The sequence below is a fragment of the Dendroctonus ponderosae genome, unplaced genomic scaffold (assembly GCF_020466585.1).
Source record: "Dendroctonus ponderosae isolate FM_Combo_2020 unplaced genomic scaffold, Dpon_F_20191213v2 Dpon_F_20191213_1, whole genome shotgun sequence".
Lineage (NCBI taxonomy): Eukaryota > Metazoa > Arthropoda > Insecta > Coleoptera > Curculionidae > Dendroctonus > Dendroctonus ponderosae.
In genome coordinates, this window is record NW_026017110.1 from 53,720,548 (window position 1) to 53,737,061 (window position 16,514).

At 33.7% G+C, this 16,514-nt stretch overlaps 2 protein-coding genes across 4 annotated transcripts in view; both read left to right on the forward strand.

The window, feature by feature from the left end:
- Nucleotides 1–6,979, forward strand: part of LOC109533790 (plasma membrane calcium-transporting ATPase 1) — a 106,727-nt gene extending 99,748 nt beyond the window's left edge. For all 3 annotated transcript variants that reach the window (XM_048662482.1, XM_019899200.2, XM_019899201.2), the window contains one exon: nucleotides 3,000–6,979. In XM_048662482.1, the coding sequence (XP_048518439.1) occupies nucleotides 3,000–3,221 (222 nt within the window). In that variant the 3' untranslated portion in view covers nucleotides 3,222–6,979. The remainder of the gene's footprint in view (nucleotides 1–2,999) is intronic.
- Nucleotides 6,980–10,284: 3,305 nt separating this feature from the next.
- Nucleotides 10,285–13,732, forward strand: LOC109533880 (ralA-binding protein 1). Its single transcript, XM_019899389.2, has 8 exons — nucleotides 10,285–10,453; nucleotides 10,517–10,643; nucleotides 10,837–11,015; nucleotides 11,076–11,337; nucleotides 11,399–11,576; nucleotides 11,900–12,211; nucleotides 12,270–12,515; nucleotides 12,579–13,732. The coding sequence occupies exons 1-8, from the start codon at nucleotides 10,372–10,374 to the stop codon at nucleotides 13,143–13,145; spliced, it is 1,953 nt and encodes a 650-aa protein (XP_019754948.1). The 5' UTR covers nucleotides 10,285–10,371; the 3' UTR covers nucleotides 13,146–13,732.
- Nucleotides 13,733–16,514: the final 2,782 nt, after the last annotated feature.

The window sequence follows — 16,514 nt, forward strand, 5'->3', positions numbered from 1 at the left end:
CATTTTAAAGTTAATATTCAGTCATTTTAACCATTCTGAACTAACTCAAAGGATGTCAGATCAGCTCAGCTGTAATTCCATACGTGGTTATTCTTATCAAAACCTTAGTCTGGAGCAACATGGAATTCTCAGTTAAAAACTATATTTGCCTATCATTGTTACTTGAATATATTTTATTTAGTTTTGAAAACCAGAAGCTCTTTGACAGCCCTTTTCTATGAACACTATAAAAGTAAAATTGTCTAGATCAGAAAAAATCAATCTTGTACTAATTTTTGTTGCTACTACTTTAACATGCTTCATAATTCTTGTACAAAAAATATTCTATAGTAAAGTGGCGCTCATTAAGGAAGCACTTTACGAATTAGTCTCGAAATTTATGTCATTATTTCGGTAAGTACACTTTAACAGTTTAACTTTCCCGAAATCCTAAAAAAATTCTTGGGTATCGATATTCCTACCTGTAAAAATTGTGTGTATGTGCCATTAGAGTTACAATGTTTACCACAATAAATTAAATATTAATTAGTTTGACGTAGAAGTTAATGCCCTATTTGGCAAGCCGTTGATAACAGTTACCTCGCCGATTAAGAGAAATTGTTCAGTAAAATACAAATAACTTTTTTCTTATGAAATCGCAACTGGTGTTAACATCACTTGATTTTGTATTTAATTTTCATTTTATTTATATTTGAGTATTAATTTTCTGTTGATGGCTACGTTTGTATGTAGAGTAACATTGATGCAACACGCGAGGCAACATTCGACGGCTTGCTTTTTGCTTGCAACCTTTAGTCGAGTCGTAGATATTTATTGCTAACTTTTCACTAGTTGTATTAATTATGTCCTTACTATGTATTAGAGAAAAATTTCTTTTAATGAAAAACTAGTAGCTTTGGTTTGCTAGAAATGTCTAGATAGATTCCTTTAAAACTTTTTAGTAGCATTTTAAACTTAACAAACCTCTCAAGTAATAGCTTGAATTATTTCCGTAAAATAGGCACCAAAAGTTAGTAATTGAGTTAAAATGGATAAATGAATACCATACATTCTACTAATTAATGGTGCAGGCTTAGGAGATATAATAAATTTTTGGAATGAGTAACATGGTAGTTTTATGCTCTTCGGTTTGAGGGTTACGAATTTCATATTAAATTAGTTTGACTTATATAAACTAAATATTGATAATCTAATTAAACAGCATGAGGACAAAATTTTGTGGTGAAAAGTAATACGAGCGTTTAGCACGCCAATTATTCTATACAGGGCGTCTCAGAATACGGGAGCATTTTTCGAGTTCGGATAGAGCAGAAAAAAATAGGAAAACATTGCTAATGGAATAAATATTTTAATTTGATTAACGGCAGTTGATCTTGCCCAAAAAGGATCCATTAAAACAAGTTGGTTTTTTTTTGGTATGCCAAGTACAAAACAGGTTCAGTTTAATACGGCTGATTTTATATAATAAAATGTAGTGTTCTTTAAATAAGTGGAATTTTTCCAACAAAAAGAGGGGTTAATATTTTTATTCAAGCTCCATGTAATAATATTTAATTATTTTATTTTATTATTACTTAATGCATTATTTAATATACCCTAACATTTTAAGTAGACATTCATTTTCTAGCTCAACGAATCAAATATTGTTTTGTCCATCACCGGATATAATAAAAAAAATTGCATTGTATCAATTATTTTACAACTTGTCTAGTAGTCAATAGTCTAAAAAGGGATTCTCTTTAAGGAACTGCCATAAAGACAGGGGTGGATTCAGCTTTCGAGTCAGGGGGGGGGGTCAAGTAGTAGAATTTACAACAGTCTTTTGTTGTCTAAGAAATTATAAAAATTATCGTTAGTCGTTATAAACCCAGCACAAGGGGGTGGTCATGACCCCCATCTGGATCCGCCCTTGCATAAAGAATCTATAAGAACTTGTACTATATTTAATGCTCTATACGAGACCCAGTGGGTACCCTTCCGTATTCTGGGACACCCTACCCTGCATTCAATTTGGAGGTAATTTCCAGCAAAAGTTATAATTGAAAAAAGTCAATGTGAAAACTTACTTTGATGCACATGATTTCCATGGGAAACTATTTCAAGAAAAATTTGGTGTTTTTTGACTAATTGGGCTCTCGGGAGTTGATTTAAATGCTCAAAACTTTTTAATATGCGCTCTTGCGCATATTATTATAAAGGAAATGGCAAATCAAGAAAAAAACAATGTTAATCAGTACCTGCGAAATGCTCTGAAAATTTGAACATGTAATTGCAAATTTTTATTTAACGCAACTAGTTATTTCTTCTTTAAAAGCTAACTTTTATCTGAAAATGAAAATATTTTAAAAGCAAAATGCATTGTACTTTTTAAATACAAATTGCAGATGAATTAAACATAAGTGAACATTGTCTACACATCATTATAATTTATATGTTAAGTAACAGCATGTTATTATTTCTCTGTACAAATTGCAACTAATTCAAAATAAAATTCGTAATTCTCCTGCAAAAAAAGTAATTATTATGTTGAATATTTCAAAATGGTTGAATCATCGTAATCCTGCAACATTTATATAAGACGTCTTAATCTGTATGCTTTGGAATGGAGTGATTGGCTATTCTTTATTTAATCAGGATACTAAATTTTGAGCAGAATTTGAGATTGGTTTAATCTAGTTGGTAGTACACAAATTGGCTAATAATTGTGTAACTAGAAAGGGCAAACCCGATGTTATACCATTATAACTTGGCGCATTTTTACTGCAGCTAGTGAAATTTTTCGTATCTGAGTAGTGCCTAACAATACTTCAGAATTTTTTTGGGATAGCGAAACCTTTCTTAGAAAGGTATCGGTGGAGAAACCATGTCATGGGGCTTTTAGAGTAAAACCTTGCACGAAATGTTTTCCGAATGTGCTATCTAACAGCTCGCCAATATTTTCTTCGGGAAAGTTTCTTATTTTTAATTCTGTTCGTTTTGGTGTTTCTTGTTCATTTCAGATTCGAGTAGTTAATGCTTTCCGACAGGGCCTAGACGCTCGATACGGCGAGCACAGCAATGCTTCTCTCGCTGAGGTGCTGCGAAAACAAACTTCCCTTTCTAAGAGGTTGTCTCAAACCTCTTCCCTAGAATATGTGGACAACATCCCCGACGAACTGACTATTCCAGAGATTGATGTGGAGCGACTATCGTCTCACAGCCATACGGAGACGGCAGTTTAGCCATCGTTAAGTAAGCTGCGTAGCTCCACTTGTACCTAAGCTGCTAAAAACGACGTCCAGACTCGTCTCGCCCGCTATGTCAACGTAAGTTTAAGCTGCAACACCCGTCGTGCCGTGCCGTGCTCGAACCTCGAGCGGACGCAATCGCGGAACTGTAGTCGGGGGTGGCAGGTCATTATTTACCCGGTACCATTCTGGAACCTACTAAACCTCGGCATCATTCCACCTCTTACAATTCGCCTTTCGACGCTAATAAGACAGTGTGAAGCATAACGGATTGTTTGGTTGTAGAATGGTATCGTTTCTCACAGAAGAGCATATTTTTAAAGCAGTCGCCACCGAGCTAAAAGCAATAAGTGTGGCCAGGTGCCTGCGCGGGGAATAGTTTGAAACCGCAACCCCGGTCCAAATATCAGCCTTTCGCGGAAACTTTTTCTTGCCCAACCGAAGCATTTGGTCGACTTCTCATGTAGTGGATGTAATTTGTGATTGCGATCTTCTGAATTTTCTTAAAGCCTGCTCTTCAGGACGCTATCCGCCTTCCAAAGATATATTCAGTTAGGAAATTAGGAAAAATCACATCCTTATCTTATGTCCACTTAGGGAAATGTTCTTGATGCCCAAATTCATCACGGCACCGGATTTATCCGTCACCGATTTCGCTATTTTTGCGTACGTAGAACGTCCCCGGTCGATTAACGTTGTCAATAATTTCGTCGTTTTCATTTCTACTAACGATGTCTCAAGACATTCATTGTGGCTTTGATAAAGTATTGAATTTTTATGCAACTTCTCCGAAATCAGTGGTAAATCCCGGACACTTGTTACGGAGAGGAAAGATTCCAAGCCAGCCTATATCGCCTATTTAAATAATATATTAATTATTAAATTAAACATATTAATTACAGCAGTTCATGTGCCCAAAATTCCAAAAAAAAAGTATTTGTTTTAAAAAAGCCTAAGAAGCCTAGAATGGATAGTTCTCTTGATGCTTATTAATTGAACATTCGTTAGTGGGAACCTGACCACGAGATTGTTCAGCGACGTGAATAATTTGTAATTTCATAGCTAGTGGCAATTGTTTGTTAATCACCCAATATGGTCTCTGCCTGATTGAAATCTATTATTATCTAGGTCTAAATTATATTATACAGTTATGTAGATAGATTAGAATAAATTATTGAAATTGAAACTTAAGAGATTTGCGACATGCTTGGTTGTACCTAGGTGAAAAATTGCAACTGGGCATGTCGCTTAGGCGCTACTGCTGATGCTTGTAAACTTAATGGTTTTGTATGTATACTAACTCGTTCATTTTGTTTGTAGGAATTCGTTTTATTTGTAAAATACGTAGAAATTAACTATAAAAGCTGTGCCTACTGGCAAGCCCACCACGCGACTGTTGGTGACGCTAAAACAGAATATTCTTATTTACTCTGTGGGTTAGCGTATTCTACCTAACAAAACAATCTCGTTACTTGTAGGGAACCTTACATACTATATTGGCATGTGGATGATAGTTGCCTACACTAAATGAGAATTTTCTGTGAACGTCGTGTGTACAAAATATCCTACCTTTATATGTATTGTCGCAATTTTGAGGTAGATATGTGATAGATATAGAGTGATAAATGCGTTCTCTCTCTCTAGAAATAATACGTGTCTGACGAAGCAGCCTAAACACCGCGGCTTGTCACACGCACATTTTAAACCTACACTCCGTATCGGAATAAGCTTCTGTTCTTTTAATGACGGAAAATAAGGTTTGTTTTTTGATTGCTAAAAATAAACCTCTTCTTCCTAGCAAATACAGTATTTTAGCAAATATATTTCTTTTTTATTTCATTGTAGGTTATTTGTTTGAGTTTTTAGTCATATTTTATTCATATCCCCATTATAACTAATCGTATATCAGGACATTCTATTATTATAACATATCTTTAGGTTTTTTAGCTTCAATTCGGACGTAGCGACATCTTTAATTTTTGTTTAATCTTTTCAGGCACCAAAACAGTTATGATATTTTAATAAATTGATTTTAGACATGCTTAAATACTGTTTTTAATTCGACGCGAGGTAATTTTTGAAAAATTGCTTATTTTCCAGTCTGCAGGTATGGTGGTCAGCGACACTTTGGATACATTTCTGAGGCAAAACTATGGTAAATAATTACGTTCGGCCTAGCAATGGCATACGATTTTGTCTCAGAAAACCGTGCTGTTTTTTCGCTCTAATGGATCGATCATAGAGTTCAGTGCGTACATTTCTAAGCTCTCGCTGATCATCTAGAAATAAATCTGCGCACCACACTCACCCTCTCGTGCGTAGGTTTGATTCTTTTGACCCGACACTATAATCTAACTAAGTTATTTTCGACTCAGTTCCGTGACTCGTAAGTGACTTCAGAAATGCCGAGACTAAATTCGAAAATATTGTTATTCGGCGCTGGAAGTCCATGTGTTTTCGCGCTGGATACACCAGGACGAACCTCACCACATTGGATAACTTAATATAGTACAATTATTCCAAGATTGATTTTCCCGAACCTCACGTAAGAAATAGCTATTGATCGGGTGTTTGTATTGTATAACGAACAAACGTATGACATATTATTATTAATGTATATTATTGAACTCAAGTGTCGGTCAACCGGGTTGTTTTCTGTGTAAATCGCAGACTCTCCACCATCTCGGGCTCTGGCACGTTTTTCAAAGGAAACACAAACCAAAAAATTTCCTACTTATTAATGCCAAATATTTGTGAATTGGCATTTCAGTTAAATGTTGTTATTTGTAATTTTAATGGTAAAATATGAAATCGTTAATTTGTTATAATTGTTATTTTATAATATAAAACTGATGTATAAAGCAACAGCCTCTGTCCGGGTTTTGGTCTTTTGAATAATATCGGCCATTGCGGACATCTAATTGTCTTAATATAATGTGCTTTTATTTATAAAATAAAAGATCACGAGCTTTAAATTAATGAGAGGTGGATAATAATTAAACGTAATATTTAAGGTGTTAATGTTCCATTTCAGGATCAAATATAATATTTTTGTGAAAAAAGCTTTTTTTATTCCGTGTTACGTTTATACGTTTTGCCCTAAAGATGTAAAGTTATTTCACGATAATTGTTGTAACAATATAATAACAAAAAACAAAATACTGCAAATATTTTCATAAACCTTAAAACATTTCAGTAAAATATAATCACGCATATATACATATAACTGAATTTTATTTAACTACCTAGCCTCTATGTAATTTTATCTATCCCAAAAAAAAACTGCAAAATATGCTTAGCTTATAGTGGTTCTGATATAGTTATAGTACTTATACATAATATATACTTAAAGTCCTTTAACATAGTACTTATATTGTATAATATTACAATTATATTTAATTATAAAATTACACTTTTTCAATACTTATAGGTTCTACGCAGCACCCTATACTGTCGTGCTGTCATTGTTCTTTCCTATTTCTGTTTCTTGTCTAGACGCGGATCACTCTTAGGACGACTGAATAGACACTGTATTTGTTGAACAATTTGAATATACTTAAACCATACCAAAATAGAGATCATTACAGTAAAATACCTATCTAAAAGTATATTGTATAAATTTACTGCAATCCGTTTTCTGGGAACGGCGCTGCGCGTCTGTTACCCAGATTTTGAGAGTGGTTTTGATATTTTTGTAAAAATTAATGGGTCTTCTTACGCCGAAGAAATATATGACAAAGTATTGTTTTTTATCCTAATTGTTTTATTTTGTAAACCTCGAACTTTAACCATTTCAAAGCTATCATAGTTCAAAAACATGAATAACAATGCTTTAAATACTGGATTACACTCCAGTGCTATACGGCTTATGTGTTTTTACATACAGTCTTTTGTTACCCGCTATAAACAGAACATTCCACCTTTCATTGTGAATAAAATATCACACTTAATTATTTCAACTGGAAACATCTGGAGGTATTTCCACGTATTTGCTGTACGCGTGTTACGGTTTGCGTATTTGCTTTCACTACTAATAGCAAGGGTGCGGATTGAAGTTAACGTTTCAATTTCTTTACATACTATCTTATGTCGATGCCACACTGAGCGCTATGGTACATATACTATAAACACTAAGTTCGCGATGTTCGCTATATCAGTGGCCATACCGACAGCTACGTATGTTTACGTCGTGCATTTATTTTTAGTCAATCCATCAATTTACTTTTGAAATGTTTCCAAGAAGGATGCCATGGGATCGTGATAGCGATGAGGACGAGTTACTCTTATTGTTATCAATATACAAAAAACGTAAAAGGAAGTGAATCCACGAAATTAACGTGAAGAGGAATGATTTTGGGGAATTTCTTCTCCTAGACCAGTTGCGACAAGATAAATGTAAATTTAAAGCATATTTTCGAATGAGGCCAGAGCAGTTTGATCAACTCTTAAACATTATTGAAAGGACAGACAAAACATACGAAAATTCTATCCCGTCCGATCTTGTTACGTTTTAAAAAATAGCCGAAAATCGAACAGCAGGCGACGTGGCTTACATGGCGAAGATCGTCAGCATAGCTTATTACTATATATATCGACGAGGTACTACCGTGCGACTTTATCATATGGGATTTTTAGCTTTCAAGAAATTCCTTTCGCAACATTCCATGAAGAATTTAAATTATTGGAAAAAATATCAATTGAGGTGCTGCGTGCGGTTTGCGCTAAATATTAGCTTACTTTACTTGCTTACTTACAGGGGCCTAGATACATCTGCGTACCAAATGACCCATTATTTTTTTAGGATTTATAATAATTTATCATCATACATTTTTACATATATGTAGTTTTAAATGTTTTCTAAGTTTGTACCAGCTGACGAGGTCTGGAACCGGTCCTGGGCGTGCTTGCTTGACAATTAAAACCCTATTCATTATTGGAAAGCTTGAAAACCTTAGTTTTACAATTCTATATGAAAAAGTGTACGATTCCATAAATGAATTATTAAAAATCCAAGCCAATAGACTGATGTTAGCTTTTCTCGTTTCTCACGTTTCTCGTTCCAGATTAAAAAATGCACTTATTGAGAAATGAACAGGATCCTGTATATTATATTATTAGATAGTTTACAGAAATTCTTTGACTTATGTTTATTTACAGAAATACATGTGTCAAATATATATTATGCTTATTGCTATTCCAACAAACATAAAAACTAAATAACTGTAATAATTAAATATGGGCCCAGAATTCCATCCCACACATTAACTGACCACCTATTTTGATATCCATCCCACACATTGATTGAACGAAAGTTGGGTCTATTCACGAGACCATTGTTAGGAAAAGTACATTCATCACTAAATAACATATCGAAAAACTTTTCATTTTCTGCCCTTTATCTAAGACCCACATGCAAAACTGAGTTAGGTTTTCATTTCCATAAAGTTCTTAGCAAAGCTGAATTTTATAAGGATAAAAGTTGTACTTTTTAATCATTCTTGGTACTTTTGGATATTAGATTTTGACTAATATTGGCATTTTCGATAACTGAACCAATTACCGTGAAAACATTTTCATCTTCAGTGACAGATTTCAATGTAATGGTTTTTTTATAATTGACACTCCCACTTTTCTCAAACTGGTGTAAAAACGACTGGCTTAGGATGATTTCTTTCATGAAAATTTTGAGCATAAACTCGAGAAGCCAATAAACAACTTTTATGCCATTTCCCAAGGGTGAAAATAATGTCAAACGCTCTTCTTTTGAATAATTCTTCATTTTCACTAATCAACACAATAATATTAATTAATAATATATTAAAAAAACGAACAACACATCTACAATTAGAAAAAAACAATACCACTCTAGCCAACAAAAAGGGACTAAACCATAGAACAAGACTTATAACAGGTGTGTGTCTAACTGTAAAACTAATAGTATGTAGTCCGTGGTGTCTAAACCACTAAATTGACAAATAAAATAAATTATTTGACATGTGTGAATGCCATAGGTGCACACCAAATGGTGCACAGAACGATTATTTGGCGTATTTTGTAAAAACGCAAAGACTTAGCTATTAACATCCTAATACCATTCGATAAGTATTAGGTTGGTGCAAAAATAATGTCGGTTTTTAACCTTTAACGTTAAACGAACCTTACTCAGCTTAGAATAGACTTTATTAATCGAAATAAAAACCATTAGCATCAACACATTTTCGCCAACGAGAAACAAGTTTATTTGTGCCTGTAGCATAAAAATTTGAGCGTCTGAAGGCGACGAAGTAATAATTAAAAATTACATTTCCTAGTGAGTTAAAAAATGTGGGATTCTATTTAAATTAATCAAGTTATCGCCACTTAAAGTTCTTATTTGATTAGTTTAAATTTGTGGACACCCTGTATAACGTGGTAAGTTTATTATCATTGGGATATAAAGTATATATGATTTCTTGTTACACTTCACTACAAATTAGGCTTACATAACTTAAATAATTCTAAAGTATTTGACACATGAAAATTAGATTAGATTTGGATAAAGTTCGGATTGTTTAAAAAACCTTAAGATTTAGGTATTATAAACATTATTAAAACAAACACTTATTTTGCTTAGGAAGTCCAAAAATTCAAAAATATATAGAGTATTTCATTTAAAAAAAACACACTTTTGAAACTTTTGGGACACCCTGTACATTAAAACAATATTTTTAAAATGTGCGCCTGGTAGGCGTCTTCCAATTCATCAAATAATACTTTTTAAATCAAACGGTTTAAAGTGGCTATATTTTTTTTCTGCTATATTTATTTACAACTATATTTATACCGTAAAAAATACAATTTCGAAAATTAAAGTGAACACCCATGTTTGATTGACTAAAAATATATAATTAAAAATGATAATGATAGTAAAAAATACACAATAATGTGTATTTAGCAAAATGTTTTTTTAATTATAATTATTATACGTTATGCAATAAATAGATATTTGAAATACGGACGTTTTGACGGACTTTTCACTATCTTTATCTTACTTTGATTGTTTACAAGTAGAGATATTGAGGTTAGATCAGTTAGACGTTTTGTGATCAAGAAAAAAACAAAATAAACTAATTTAATTTCAAAGTGATATTATTAAATTTCAACAATGGATTTCGATAGTCCTGAAGTGATGAAAGATTTCCCAGGGCTCTACATGAGTGAACGACGGAAAGGGAATGATAGTGATTGTAAGTGTTACAGGTAGATAAGATTAGAACTTGAATGTACATTGTGTTATAATTAATCCTTAGATAACGATGAGAGTGAAAAAGCCAGCAAAAAAGACATGATCATAGGTAAACGAAAAGAAAAAAAAGACAAAAAGGATAAAGATAAAGGATATGCAGCACTGGAAGGAGAAAGCTCTGATGAGTCAAGGTACCCCTTACTTTGTCACTGTTGAATTAAGCTAGTGGAGATCTGATAAAAGCATCATTTACAGCAGATGATAACATCTCATTTTTACATAAAAGCTTCAAGTGAATGATCTTTTCATTCCGTAGATAAACAGCTGATTTTGTTCGGAGAATAAATAATCTTCTAGCTATTATTATGTATTACGGTTTTTCAGCCCCTGTAAGGCTAAGAAATCTAAGGCTTTTAAATTTACAAAGTCAAAAGATAAAGATAAAGACAAGGAGTGCCCTAAGGACAAAGGCGAATGTAGCTCAAAAGTTAGGCAAAAAAAGAAAGTTAAACTGGGATTTGGTCATATGTTCAATTCAGATGGAGAAAATCAGGACATAGCTGGTAACTGATCAACATAATTTACAACAACAAATTGCACATTAAAATTTTCTGACATTTTAGAAGCATTGCCTATTTTTGGAGCCGACTTAAAAGATGCATGCCAAAGAGGAAAGTGTCATGATGGTGTAAATATTCCCCTGCCGGTTCGGGAATGTATTGATTTCATAGAGATTTTTGGTCTTAATTTCGAAAATGTTTATAAAGTGAGCGGCAACAAAAATAAAGTAAACCAAATCAAAAAAATGTATAACAATCGTCAAACTGTAAAACTCTCCGATTATGATGTGCCTACAGTTACAAGTGTTTTAAAAACATTTCTCAGGTACTTGTTGAATTTATATAAAACTGCGTTCACTCAATCTATTTGATTATATTTATTCTAGAGATTTGCCTGAGCCGATATTTACCAACGAATTATTAGTTCGATTTGAAGAAGCGGCTGCAATTTTTAATTACAATACTAGGGAAAAATATTTGAAAGGTTTACTAAATGGTCTTTCTAGTGAAAACAAGGAATTAATTATGTGGCTTATAATGCATTTCTATAATATTGTTCAGAGGGTAAGTGCGCTGGTTTTTGTTATTTAATAACTTTATTACATTTTATCATCATACTTTATTCCAATTTTGATCTCGCGGCTAATTATAAGAATTAGAAATCTAAATGCTTCTATAATATACAATTCCTAGGAGTTCATGTCTAAAAAGCAGTGTGCGCTTGATAAAACCCATCATCGGTCTGTATGCGTTCTGGATAGGGACCTTTTATACCCTTAAACTGTTCCTACATTCTTTATCTACACTTCTATAAAACTTCCATTAGTTACCAATTTTAATTTTATTCGACTTGAATAAATATTTGCCTGATTAATTTCCTTTTATAGGATCAAGTAAATAGGATGAATAAACAGAATTTGGCTCAAGCTTTAAATCACACACTGCATATTTCCTCTAAGCTGTTACAAGCCCTGATAACCCATCGTATGGATTTTTATCCTACAATGCATATAAAAAAATATTACCCGCCGCTGGATGCGGGAAGTACTTATCCCGAAGACCCGAATATTATTCGACGAGAACTGGAAAAATTAGAATCTGCTTTGAACTTGATTCATTGGGAAATGCAGCAGGGGTTTTCCTCAAAATGGAGACAAGATCAATTGTGGGAAGTACAGCGAGTGCAAACTGATTTAAAAGTATTAAGGATGGTCAAGTGGAATCTTTTCAACTCTAATTACGATAATATTTTTTTAGAGAAAATTGAAAAAAGAACTGAGCCATTCTAGTCAAACAGTCGTTCCAGATGAAACTGAAGAACAGCCAGTGAGTTTACCAGAAGCTGAAGAAGTAAAAGGGGAATGTTACAAGAGTGAGGCCGGAGCTGCGCAAGTTGATGTGGATACAAATGGGGAAAGTGAGGATGAAGCGCCAGATGAAAACATACACGCTCTGTCTCAACCTCAAAATATACAGAGTGATATGGATACTGATGGCGACGAGGTAAGCAAATATTAACACGGGCTGTTGAAATGAAGCCCTATTCAACACGAACTTGTCCTACAGGAAAAAACTGAAGCTGATTCGCAACCAAGTGAGAAAGTGTTATTATTGAAAAGTTCTGCTGATAATATTAGCAATAATGAGTCAAAAATTAAGAATACGACTGAATCGAGCAGTATTGCAATCACGTTTTCTAATGATCTTGACAAGAAACAACTGGAAGATATTGATTACGGTCCGGGACGCAAACCAATAGAATTAAGCACTCATCATTCTGTTCAGGATAATAGCAAATTGACAATTCTGCATTACAAAAATGCACTGCTAATGGACTTGGTAGATAATTTATCAAAAAGTATTCAAATAGAATATGACCAAATACAGGAATATAAGAAGAAACTTGATGCTCTACCACCATCTAAAGGAGTCAAATTTATACGGTTACCTCACAGTTTCCGTCACGTGCGGGAACTGTTGGCTTGTGAAAATCGTATCCTTGAAATTAAGAAAGTTGAATTGGTAAGGGAAATTATGGACTTGACAGAGGAGTGCATGGACATGAGCACAACATTAATGGCAGCTGCTGATATAAATGAATCCTGCATGCATATGTTAAAGCCAAATTTCTGAAGTAATATTGGTTAGAAGTCCAGAATAAGTTCTGGAACTTCCGGTATGAATAAAAGTTGATAATGGGAAAAAATCCTCACTAAGTGACTATTCCAAAAGTAGTAGCTACTCTCGCGCGAACTTTTCATGCAAGACTGTTATGTAGAGTGCGTCACTATGTGACAAACCATTCATACGCTTTATCGGGATCGTTTTATCGGGATTCTAAAACTTGGCTTCTGTTTCAATAATTTTTTGTAGCCCATATTTTAAAATGTATTTCTAATTTAACTATTTCTACTTTCATGTTGATGTTTCAATCGGATATTAAGTAACCCTGGTTTTCCAACTAGGAATTTATTATCGTGTTTGACAATTTAAATCGATAATTATTTTATAAATAATCTCAGATTAACATGTAAATACAAATTACTATTACGTGTTTAGTGGCGTCCCCAACTATTTGAATTACTAAAACGTTTTTATAATAAGATTAATGTTAAATCAAATTATCGAAGTATTTATTATCCACTACTTTCAGCCATATTTGTAAATTGAAATAATGTGTATATTTTTCAGTTGCTTATTATACAATATTGTCATTGTTATAGTACCTTTTATTGTAATTATTGAAAACCGGCCTGTTGGGAAATGAGAGAAAATAAGATACAGGCACCCACTGAAGTGTAAGCCTCAGTGGCACTTTATCATTAAGTTCATGTGCGCAAATTACGGCTAGGCGCAAAAAGCGTAAAGTAAGACAATTTTTTTCTCTTAGAAGAAACTATCAAAAGTCTAGGTTGCTCGGAACCCAAATTAGCAACTGGGAATGGTACTAAAAGCAAAAATTGCGATCACAAATAAACATTGTGGATTCATCGCCGGATCTAGGGGCGGACTACGAGGGCTATAGCTCCTGTAGTCTTAGTATTTTATCCAAAGTAAATACAGGTCCGCAAACTTACAATTTGTTCTGTTTGTTGATTGAAAAGGGCTAAAAATATTGCAGCCAACGGTAATAAATTTTTGAGTACATTTTGCGAACTCGAATCTTCTTGTTTCTAAATTTTGAAAGTCGTTTTTATCTATGGCTCGGAGTAGAGCGTTGCCTTCTATCAGCTAAAGGTCGTTTTTAGTAACCGGATTTCTCTCTTTCACGAAATGGATTTTATCAGAAATTGAAAAGTGGAAGTAAAATATAAAAAATAGGAAGCCGTTCGAGTATTAAACAGCGTATATCTCAGAAACAGTTGGAAGTGTCACATAAAGGCATTATGAACTTTTCGTGTTTTTTACTAAGGCTTCATTGCAAATTCGAAACCTTCAAATAAGCAGACGCTAAAATAGCAAAGTGTAAATGCTGCAAACAGTTCTAAGAACCATTATGATAGGGCGTTTGGAGAGCGTTTTTTTTCGATTGGGGTTGGAACAAATTTTCTAAACTCAAGAGATAAATTGATAAATTATGGTGCAGTTTCATGCACATTTGCATTGGATTTGACTTATTTATTAAATTCCTAAGATCTAAAGCGGCAGAAGAAAAATGGCCAACTTTAAAAGTAACGGTCAAAGTTTACTAAAGCAAAAAAATATGGTTTTTTTTAGGTGTTAAAATAAAGTTCAGAAAAACTTAAAAATTAACTTTAAGTGTTCCGTTAAAATTTCTGGGTTTACGAAGTGTTCCATTACCGAAACGGACGAAAGAAATAAGCAGTTTTAAGCCAACAGCTGAGCATGATGTTCATTTCAAGAGTTCAGACCTATTCTTAAAAATTACTCATTAAATATTATGTTCATTTTTATAACATGTTAAATTTTCATAATAAAAGTGAAGACCTCAGCTAATTTCAGACGCCTCCACCGACACACGTTATTGTATAACCGATTGCATACTACTCATGTATAAAGTGTGTGAGGCCGCTCCGTAGACGCAAGTTCATAAATTTGCTTCGTTGATGGACATTTGGCCACATACTACTACACTATAAATTATTGATTTTTGTTCGTGCAGTCTGAATGCGCACATGATGTCTTCCTTCGCATCCTCGTGAAAACGTTATGAATTTCAATGAGTGATAAATGGTCGAAAACCGCATTTTTGCTCAAAACACCACTAAAATTTGACAGTAAAAATATTATCTCCCAGCAAAGCACATTTTTAAGGGTGCAAACTAAGGCCTGTTGTCCCTGACAATAACCCTGATTTAAAACTTTGTAAAAAAATGTTTGTCACCTTCATGCTTCTCCTCATAACTTCATGCTTTCATTCATAAACAAGGGTACGTTTTAACGGTAGATCTACCGTTTTTAACTGGCGGCTAAACGTAGGAATACGATCCCTTTATGCGCAGAGACTGTCTCTGATCAACTGTTTATTTTTAGATTTGCTGTGTTGTTGATTGTTGATAGAGGTTAGCATTTTCCTTAATTCGTGTGTAAAGGCTACATGGTGTTCGAAATTCTTTTATACGTTACTTCAGAAAAATGAATATGGGTTGTTTATGCCGCAATTAAGTCAGGCACAGCTTGGAGGATAAAGTGGTTATTGAATATGCATATGATATACCTATGATTGTTTAAATGCACTTCAAAAAATTAAGATTTTAGACACCATTTAATACAGAAACTTGTACTACAGTCAATGGTTGTACTAAAGATTCTATGAAATCTACTCTTTTTGATCAGACGAAATCCAGGCACAAGCCATCAGTATAATAACATTTATCAATAATATGAAAGTACTAGGAACTCGCATGTTTAATAGGAACTTTGGAATTTGATGTTGCCTTTGCACGCCTTATGCTTATGCTGCTGCGAAAGGCTGAATTGCAGAAGAAACAGGCAGCAATTTTGGAAGGTCGATAGGTCTAATATCTATACATAATAATAAATACCGAAAATTTTAAATACGAAACATGAACATGAACGGCACAGATTAAGAATGAGATAGATAGCGCCCACTCCACTGTTAATCACCCAGCTGATCAGTAGCTAAAATCTGCAGTTAACGCATGCGCATTAATGGGATCGTATTCCTACGTTTAGCCGCCAGTCGTTTTTAGGGTGGGTGGTACCGCACTACCGTTAAGTCATAAAGCCCGTGTCTCATGCACCCGTTTGTACGATGACACGATGGTACGAAAGTGTTTCTATTGGTTGGAGATCTGTTAATTCGTACGACGACGGACGAATACCCATAATAATAAACCACTCAAAAAATTTTAAAAACATAAATTTAGCGACATTAAATTTTTATAAATATCTACCGTTTTATTTTTAAATCTACCGTTTTTTTCCTATACATTCCACCGCTTTCGAAGTTCTTGGTCTGGCAACGCTGGTGATCTGTGATATTTCATGGTCTAAGCTCACGAGCGGAAAATGTCGGAA

Coding starts and splice junctions, on each gene's coding strand:
- LOC109533880 (XM_019899389.2), top strand. CDS start 10,372: ATGGATTTCGATAGTCCTGAAGTGATGAAAGATTTCCCAGGGCTCTAC. Junction 10,644..10,836: donor GAAAGCTCTGATGAGTCAAG/GTACCCCTTACT, acceptor ACGGTTTTTCAG/CCCCTGTAAGGCTAAGAAAT. Junction 12,516..12,578: donor TGGATACTGATGGCGACGAG/GTAAGCAAATAT, acceptor CTTGTCCTACAG/GAAAAAACTGAAGCTGATTC.